Source organism: Stegastes partitus, unplaced genomic scaffold (assembly GCF_000690725.1).
Source record: "Stegastes partitus isolate 25-593 unplaced genomic scaffold, Stegastes_partitus-1.0.2 Scaffold540, whole genome shotgun sequence".
Lineage (NCBI taxonomy): Eukaryota > Metazoa > Chordata > Actinopteri > Pomacentridae > Stegastes > Stegastes partitus.
The window spans coordinates 310,263-320,174 of NW_007578271.1; the positions used below are offsets into that span (position 1 = coordinate 310,263).

The following is a 9,912-nucleotide window of genomic DNA, read 5'->3' on the forward strand; positions in this document are numbered from 1 at the left end:
CCTCCTCGTTGCTGGTTGCAGCAATGACCGTAAACCCTCCACGTTAGCAGAAGAAGCTAAAAAGTCAACAAAAAATCTAATTTATCTTTAAAGATATGGTTTCTGTAATATGAAGATCTAATCGCATTGATGTTTGTTCACATTTTTCCGATTTGGTAATTAGCAAATTAATGCTAATGCTATAGCTAGCAAGCTAAGATTCCTATCAATCTGTGGAGGAATTAAGGTAATATGTACGTAGCTAGCTAGCTAGACAGGAAACAGTTAGCGATGAAAGTTGTCTAGAAAGTGATCAGCTAACAGCCGGCGTCCATGACAGTACAAGACATGGAGCTGCTGAACTATGTCAGCTAATATAATTAGCAAGTTAATGTTAAAGCTAGACAGCTAAGAACATGAATATTCTATTGGGAAAAGTAGCTGCCATGTAGCCAGTTAGCAAGACAGCTAGCAGCTACTAATCATTGTTAACTAAAATCTCATTAGCGTACAGTGAGACAGTCAAGATGGCAGTGGCTGAGCTATGTGAAATAATGTAATTAGCAAGTTAATGCTAATGATACAGCTGGAAAGCTCCAACCATCGAATGGAACAAAGTAGCTAATATGCAGCTAGCTAGCAAGACAGCTACTAATCATTATTTTCCAAAAAATGATCAGCATATAGCTAGCATCTACAACAGTCCAAGACAGTCAAAAAGGCAGCACCTACACTACATGAGCTAACATAATTAGCAAGGTAATGCTAATGTTAAAGCTAGCAGTCATCATTATTTGGAACATGATCAGCATACAGCTAGCATTCATGAAAGTCCAGATGGCAGCTGGGCTTCGTGAACTCACATAATTAGCAAGTTAATGCTAATGCTATAGCTAGCCGGAGACAATCCCAAACAATTCATTTGGTAAAGTAGTTGATAGGTAGCTAGCTAGCTTGACAGCTCACAGTTACTAATCATTATTATATAGAAATAATATGTGTAAATAAACATTAATGGGAGTCAAGATGGTGGCAGCTGGTTAAGTTCAGGGGCGTGTCCTCACATATGGGCGGGGCTTCTTCAATATGACTCCGCCCTCCTGGTCGGCTTGTAAATGAGCAGGACAAGATGGCTGCAGCTGTTTCTGCCATATTTCAGCTTCACTTTGGTTCAGTGGGAGGACGCGGCGGCCATCTTTAATTAGTCTGTCAGCCAGTAGCAGCAGAGCGCCATGAACACAGTCTCCTACCAGCCGAATGTGTGTTTATATAAAACAGATTCATAAAATGGAAGAATAACTGCAGCTAGATGATAGTTTATGTTTTCAGCGTTCAGTAAAGGGTTCGTTCTGCATGTGATGAGTTTACTGACTAGAGCCTGACGGTAGTTTGTTGGAAGCAGTTGAAGAGTGAACCCAGAACATGGAGGTGAGATAACGTCTACTTCAGGGTCATCATGGAGCCTGAATCCACTTTAGAAGATGGACGCCTCCATCTTCACACATCAGGACGCTGCTAGAACGCTGTGGACGGAAGCGTGGACTGACGAGCGTTTCCTGACGTCACGCCGTCATCGCCCTGATTGGTCGCCGGCGTGACCCCGTCAGCTGGCAGGTCCACCTTGGTCCAGCTCTCCTCGGACTCGGCGGCGATCTCCTCGTCTCGCTCCTCCTTCCACAGCCGCTCGTACTCCTGCTTCAGCTCCTGGTAGGACCTGGAGAAGGTGTGGAAGATGGAGGTGGCCGGGAACGCCATGATGAGGATGCCGCTCAGGATGCTGGTCAGCGCCACGATCTGGCCGGGGATGCTGCGCGGCACCATGTCGCCGTAGCCCACCGTCGTCATGGAGATGATGGCCCACCAGTAGGAGGCCGGGATGCTGCTGAAGCTGTGGTGGGGGTGCGAGGAGGCGAACGGCGCCAGCTCGCTCTCGGCCAGGTGGACCAGCGGCGAGAAGAGGGTGACGGCCACGCAGACGAAGAGCAGCAGCAGGCCGAACTCCCGCATGCTGCGCTGCATGGTGAGGCCCAGCGTCTGCAGGCCCAGCGAGTGGCGAGCCAGCCGCATCACGTACAGGATCCTCAGCGCCCGCAGCAGCCGCAGGATCAGGCTCAGCTTGTCCAGGTAGCCGCGGCCGGCGCCCATGATCACGTCCTCCTGCGACCGGTCCCGGACGTCCACCACCAGCGACACGTAGTACGGCAGGATGGCGATGGCGTCGATGATGTTCAGCGGGCCGCGAGCGAACGCCAGTTTGCTCTGAGCGTTGATGAAGCGAAGCACGAACTCCAGCGTGAACCAGGCGACGCAGATGGACTCCACCACGAACATGTTGTGGCACTTCTGGGAGCATTCGCCCTGCAGACACGAGCACAGGGAGGCGCTACCGTTAGGACAGCTAGCCAAGGTAGCCAAGTTAGCTAATGTAGTGAAGTTAGTGAAATCAGTTAAGCTAGTTGTTCCGACTCGGCCTGTCGGAGCTGAAGAAGCAGGATTAGCATCAAGTTCATATCAAAGCTTACCTGAAGAAGGACAGAGGCTTTAATTAGAGACGCTGCTGAGGCTGACAAGTAAAAATAAAACATGAGTCGATCTGAAAAACGATGCAGAAGAAAAAGAAATGTCCACCATCTTGGTTTAGCATGTTAGCATGCTAGCATTCACTAATGATGACAGGTTACTGTGAGCGGCACGTCATTGGTTCTGTTGGTGGCTGGAAGTAAAAAAAAAACTAAATAACTCTGACCTGCTTAACGAGCAGGTCGTTAAGACATTTAATTAAAAGCCAGATATGCAGGAAAACAAGCAAAGTGCTCCGTATGAGAGGATAAAACAACCACTAAACAGAACTGGTAGATGGAAAAATAAAGTCAGATTTAAAAGAAATCATTCAACAAAACATAAAAATACAATAATAGCTACGAATATGACTGAAACGGAACCAAAATAAGCCAAACTAACCTTTTTTTTAAACCTAACTGCAGTTATTCAGAATAAATTCTGTAGAAAAGCTGTCAAACACAACATTTTACTCTGAAATGTGATTCATAAAGGCCCAATAAAAAGGAAATGCTCCGATAAACATCAAACTGCCCTTAAATGCAGCACTGGCGTGTTCGCCTTCTGGATTTAAAGTAAATGCTGGTGTTGAATGAGTCTTTTTGAACGCTTCCTTTATCAGAGCAATGATTTATGAAGTTAAATAAAATGACTTTACGGGAACTTGAGTGTCAGAAAGACTGAGTTTTTCCCACATTTGATAAATTCGATGCATTTGTCTGATAAAAAAAGAGACTTTTAATGGAAGTGCAATAACAAACCTTATAAATAGTGTTTTAAACATGTATTTATTGTCTGTCCAGGCTGTTGTTCAGAGAAACACCGTCCTGGTTTCACAGCATCACTTCCACGGTTTGTGTTTGCACAAAGCCGGAGACGCTGCAGAGCCTTGAAATGGATTCTGAATGTTTAACAGACTGCTAACGTGAAGGAGCCATTTATTGTAAAGGGAAAAAAATCTATTTCCATTCGGTTGTGATTCTGACGGCAGGAAAACAAGACCTTCTAATGAGGAGCCTCAAACAGCGACAACGAGTGAAATTACAACCTTGGACGACGTCGCTTCTCTAACTGCACTTAATGAGGCTGTTTGTGACGAGCAGAGGGCTGAAGGGCAGCTTTCACCAACCGCTCAATCAATACTTTTAATCTGGAGCTGTGAAGGAGAACAAGTGAATCATGTGTGAAGAAATAAGGACGAACTTTGTGCTGAAGCTAATTCCAACACTTCACTGTTTAGACGAAGCCTCCAGCAGCTCCTGAAGCTGAAACTCAGCGTCCAGGAAACAGACGTCAAACCAGGTCCAGAGGCTGATTCTGTAAATAAAGAGCTGGATGGACTTCTGCTCACAAATAGAAATCAGTTTAACAGATTTTAAGCTGTTCGATTTGTCACAAAGGCCAGATACAGATACAGCATGAATCATTTTATTCTTTTAATTCAAATGTATGGAACCAATTTTAATGCATTTTTTTTAATTTTTTTTTTTTATGCTCTTAACTACTCATGTTGTTATCTTACTGTTGTGCTGTACATGAGTCCACATAAAGGGCCATAAAAATACAATTCGATGAATAATATTGATCATAACGTTATTTTTTTCAGATTAAAAAAAAGAAAATACTAATAAAACCCAAGACAATAAAATGTTAGCATATATTGCTAACTAGCATCCATATTGGTAACCTAATTGCTCGCTAATTGTTAGCCCCCGACATTGTTCTTTGTGTACCTGAACATATGACCAAAGAGAAAGAAATGTTGATGTTTAATGTAAGCACACTGCTAACTAGCATGTAGCTTTGCTTTACCTGCAATTATTTTGGATTCATGGCTCTAAAAACGTCTGTATTCCAACTCAACATGAATCCAAACATATGAACATAACTGTGAGACAGAAATGTTATGCTAGCTTTCTCTAACACTTAGCATACATTGCTAACTGATGTTATTACAGTTGTAGTTAATATACATTATAGTTATTTTGGTTTGTCTGTTAAGAGAAAGAAATCCTTGTTTGTTATGTAACTATCACATATAAGCAGTTTTAGAAGAAAGAAATAACACAATGTGCTTGTCTAGACTAGCATTAGCTCATCTTGCTAACTGACAATTGCAGTTGCATTAGCCAATCATCAGGGATCTGCATTAATTAGTTATTTTGGTTTGTTTACTTGAAAAACGTCCTCGTTCCAGCTCGTATATCTGAGAATAAAAACAACGTGAAAGACTCGACGTAGTGTGTTTGTTTAGTCTCATGTTAGAAAACCTTCCTAACCACTATTTTTGTATTAGCTTATCGTTAGCAACAAAGTTATTAGCAGCTGGTTTGTCTACTTTAGAAAAATCATCGTCCAACCTGTTGTGTGTCTAAACATAAAAACTATCCTAAGACAGAAGTAAATCAACGTGTTTGTCTAGTTATGCATTAGCATATATTGCTAACTAGCCTCCACAGTAGTAACCTTGCATTAGCTCATCATTAGCAGCCGACGTTAGCTGTTTTGGTTTGTCTACTTTAGAAAATTCTGGGTTCACTGTGTGACTAAACATACAGACAATGTTCTGAGAAAGGAATTAGCTGCTTGTTTAGCTTTATGTTAGCATTCACTGCTAACTGCCATTCAGAGTACTAACCTTCCATTAGCATTACCAAACTATATGCTGCAGGCTAAGTGCTACTTCAGAGTAAAATAAAAACCAACATGCTCCATTTATTTTCTTTCTGACTCAATACTGAGGTTCAATATTTTTTAGCCACATGGAGCTAAATTAGCATCACGTAGTGCTTGTGTGCATATTTAAGTTCAAATTCCACCTGACAGAGTTTTTAATTAGCGAGTTGCAGCAGCAAAATGAACGGACGCTAGCTTCATGTGAGAAGCTGCTTCAAACTGAAGTCCAGGAGCTGCTGTTCATAAACCTGCTTCACGTCGTGTTTGACGGCCAGCGCTCGACTTTAAAACCTCGTGTGAACCTCGGCCACATCCAGGAAAACAACTCTGAGTTTTGTGTTTCGGTTCTTGTGCTGAGCTTTGATTTTCTATCATGTTGATTAAATGTCTGCAGACGCTTTCGGGGGGAATCGATCGGCCGTCTCCGGCTCAGAAATATTCACTTCATCCTGATAACAGCTCATAGACTCAGTCCTGCTTGTTCAGGCCAGAAAGCTTCACATCCAACAGACTGTTCACTCAGTGATGACGTCTGCCTCCCGTCTATCAACCCTTCACTTCATGTTTGTCTGTTTTTTCTTTGTCTTAAACCGTCCTGATTCTCATGTTAATTTTCTTTGTATTTTACATTTAAAACATCAGAAATAAAGAAATAAGACGACTGTGACACATTTACTCGACTAGTTTGAGCTTCTTCACTGATCTCTGCTGCATGACGGCGTTTTATGTGATTTTCTGCCAAAAAAGCAAATTATTAATCAGATTTTATGGTGAGAAACTGTTACTGCAGGAAAGACTTGTGTCCTTGTGAATGTCTTTGCTTTCTTTTCTGTCGTTGGAACATCTTTTGATATCATCAGATCCTGATTTGTTGCTGAAATGTTGTAAAGAGACGGTAACGTGAGCAGCAGGCTCACATGTTCCTTCATTAATTCAGTTATTAGTCCAGTTGAGAGAAACACGGCTTCCTGTTGAGGAGAATATTCAGATAGTTTGGCTTTGAGTTGATCTGATGAGTGTGTTTGCAGAGAGTTGTCTTTTTCACATCCAGCCTACACACTCACATTAGCATATCAGCTCTCCTGTGTGTTTGTGGTGCAGCAGGTATCATGCAGAGTGTTGATCAGTGATCAGTTCTGCTCCCAACGCCTGCAAACGTCCTGCATGAAGCAAAACGCAGCAACAACGGAGAAAAAAAGCTGAAAGAACCAGCACCGCTTTAATCAGTCATTACTGACAGGAAAAATATTAATTAGTACAGAACTTCATCAATTTTCAATTTGCACGTTTTGTACAGTTGTTTTATTTATTTTTATTTTATTCACTTATTTTTATTTTTATTTTTTTTAAATAGTATTTAACTTTGGCTCTTTTTCTGTTGGGATTGGTGTTTTTCTTACTGCTGTACCACAGCAATGTCCCAGACTGGGATAAATAAAGTATTTTTCTATTCTATTCTATCAACACAGAATATTTTGGGCAGTTTATTTATGTATTTATTTTTTTAAATAAATTTCCCATGTTTAGTCCGTTTCAGGTCCACGGCTGTGAGATCAAACCCAACAGCCTCAGTGTTCATGGATCAGAGACGCTGTGAAGCATTTAGAAAATAAAATCAACCAGCAGGTCGAAGTTTAAACTGAAAAACTGCAGCAGAAACGAACAAAAGACTGTAAATCAGAGAGTAAACGAACATCCTGACAGCAGCGAGTCAGAGACGCTGATGTTACTGAACCTGATCCGAACAGATTCACAGTTAGCTTAGCATTAGCATCATCCATTATTCAGTTGTATTGGTTCGTCTATAATATACACTCTGAAAACTAACTCAAAGGAGTTTATACCACAATTTAATTAGGTGCATGATTTCAAGATAAAATTATAAATCGTTGATTTGATGAAACCTTTTAAGTTCTAAACATTATTTTGATGGTTGACAGCAATTTAATATTTTATATTTTAAACTCATATTTCTGCATTTGGTGATTTAAAACTAAATTCAAGCTGTTGTAACTTCATGAAATTAACTTGACACCTTGATGAATCAGGATTTAAAGTCTGGACAGGTTCAGACAGCAGTGGATCCTGGAACATGTCCAGCTGTGATCACAGTTCATCCTCCAGATGTTTATGATGAACATGTTGTTCTGTAGCTAATGCTAATGCTAATGCTAATGCTAATGCTAGTCATATTTAGTGATGAGTCCGACCTTCAGTTTAACAAACCGGTGGATGAAAAACATTTCATGTCATTTGACAAATCTGCTCGTTTGTTTACAATTTGTGGGGAAATTTAAATTTGAGTTGTTAAGATTTAATTACCGTGTGTTGAAATACACGACTGAAAGAAAACAAGGAGAAGCTAATTACCATCGACTTTGTTTTGGATTTCATGAATTTCTTAAAAGCCACAACATGAAGTTAAACATGAAAAACAGAAGAACGTCTGACTTTCATGCTGCCAGTCATCCAGAAACGAACACATCTGTGACTGTCGAGGAAAAAGTCCGTCTTCAGTAAAACAACATTTAAAAAAGAAGACGAGGATCAGGTTTCTAATAACTCGCCGTGTCCATGAACGCCATGCCGGCGACGCTTCGGTGAGCAAATTCTGTTAGCGCAGAGAGATTAAAGTTGATGATTCTGTTCAGAATAGAAATGATCTGAATTTAAATGACTTGTTGTTTGAGGCAGACTTCTGAGGACCATCACGATTAGAAAATTCAATTTCAAGCATAAAAGTTCTTTTGTGAAATGTGGATTTTTTTTTTTATTTTTGTCTGTTTTTGCTGTTTCCATTAACTGTTTCTGATGTGACACTTCAGAATGTGCATACAAATCAGTGACTGAGCTGATGCTGTGGAGCCTGTTCTGCTGAATGTGATGCAACAGAAGTGAAGCTGCAGCCACTTCAGACCCGGCAGCGCCACAAGGCCTTTTCACTTCAGCTGCTTTATCAACCTCTTCTGCTGCTGCTGCACTAAAAGCACAACAAGTCAAGACAGCTTCACACTGATCAGAGTGTCGGCGTCGTACTGACCCTGGTCTCCTCGTCCCTCAGGTCCGGCATGGTGCTGATGCAGAGGCTGATGACGGTGACCATCACCATGATGATGGACAGGCAGGCGAATATCTTGCCCGCCAGGCCTGAGTGGGGGTTTTCCACCACCTCCCTCAGCATGGACACCAGCCGGCGGTGGCCCTGCTCCACCTGCAGGGCCTTCTTCTTCAGCAGCAGCCTCTTCTGCCTCCACTCCTTCTCCTTCCGCTCCCTCTCAGCCACCTCCTCCACCCGGGTCATCATGCGGCGCCGGCAGCAGCGCTCCATGTGACCCGGGTCAACACCCCAGTAGTCCAGCTCGTCGTGCAGCGACACGGCGCACAGTTCCCGGAGGAGGCGGAGTTTCCCCGCGGCCAGGAAGTTGAGGATGACCCTGAAGGCGGTGGGGTTCCGGTCAAAGAAGTACTCCTGGACCGTCTCGTCGTAGTCGTCGCAGAGTCGTGCGATCTCCTCCGGCGTCGTGCAGAACCGCAAACGTCCCAGCCGACTCTGGGGAAACTGCTCCAGGGTGCTCCAGGGGAAGGTGTAGCGGTTCCCCCCCACATTGATGAGCACCTGCAGGGTGTGGTCCACCACGTAGGAGGCCTTCGGGTCGCGGAGCCGCTGGGCCCGCTGGAAGTAGACGCCTTTGAGGGTCTCAGTTTCTGGGATCTCGGTGAAGAAGCGGTCGAGGCTGCTGTCGTCGCTGCTGATGGAGTAGGTGCTGAAGTCATTGTTGGCGTTGCTGATGATGGGCATCCTGGCAGCCGGAGGAGCAACCAATCAGAAGAGGTTATATCAGGTCCAGCTGACAGGAAGTGATGTGGAGGAACCACAGAGAACAAGAAAACCTGTGAGGACAAACAACAAACAGAATCAGTATGAAATCAGGCCAACAACACTAAAAACATTGATGTGGAGTCCCACAGGGCTCCGTCATGGATCCTCTTATGTTCTGCATGGATCAGGCTGCAGAGACTTTATTCAGCTCATGTATCGAATCAGATTTTTATTCAGCATTTAAAAGTACCTAAAAGCTTAAAAAACTGCAGCTCAAATACAGGAAACAACCTTCAGTTGGTCAGAAAACAAAACCTGGAAACAAGATGAGCGACATCATAAATAAACCTGTGGGCTTCAATTCCTTCAATCTGCTGAATCTTCATTTCTTCATCATTTCTTTCTTTTCTTTTCTTTTTTTTTGCATCAGTTTATGTAGTTTTGTTTAAAAAAAAAAAAACTTATTCAAAAACATTCTTTTTTTTTTTTTTTAAACAAATACTAAGATGTCCATATTGTACCATGTGGCCAAATATTATTAAATTAGTTTGAAATTATTAGTAAAAGGTTGAAAATTGTAACGGAATGTTGTGAAATAATATTATATCTAAAAATATGAATAAAATATCTGATAATAAGGATAAAATGTTCAAAAATATTACTACAATTTACAAGAAACGTCTAAATGTCAGAAGACTGTAAAATGACAAACATATTCATACAGTCTTGAACAATATTAATAACATAGTGGAACTAATTAGAGCCTTGGGGCTTGTAAATAAACCTTCTATGGAAACAGATCAGTTAAAATCTAGAACCAGAATCATTTAATCAGATGAAATGTTGCCACGTTGCTGCAACTGTTGACCTTGTTTGCA

General features: G+C 42.1%; 1 protein-coding gene across 1 annotated transcript; it reads right to left on the minus strand.

Annotated features, from left to right (window-relative positions):
* Window positions 1-1,092: 1,092 nt before the first annotated feature.
* Window positions 1,093-9,013, minus strand: LOC103361885 (potassium voltage-gated channel subfamily G member 4-like). The gene is made up of 2 exons (XM_008288095.1): window positions 8,255-9,013; window positions 1,093-2,337 (listed from the first exon to the last, which is right to left on the minus strand). The coding sequence occupies exons 1-2, from the start codon at window positions 9,011-9,013 to the stop codon at window positions 1,495-1,497; spliced, it is 1,602 nt and encodes a 533-aa protein (XP_008286317.1). The 3' UTR covers window positions 1,093-1,494.
* Window positions 9,014-9,912: the final 899 nt, after the last annotated feature.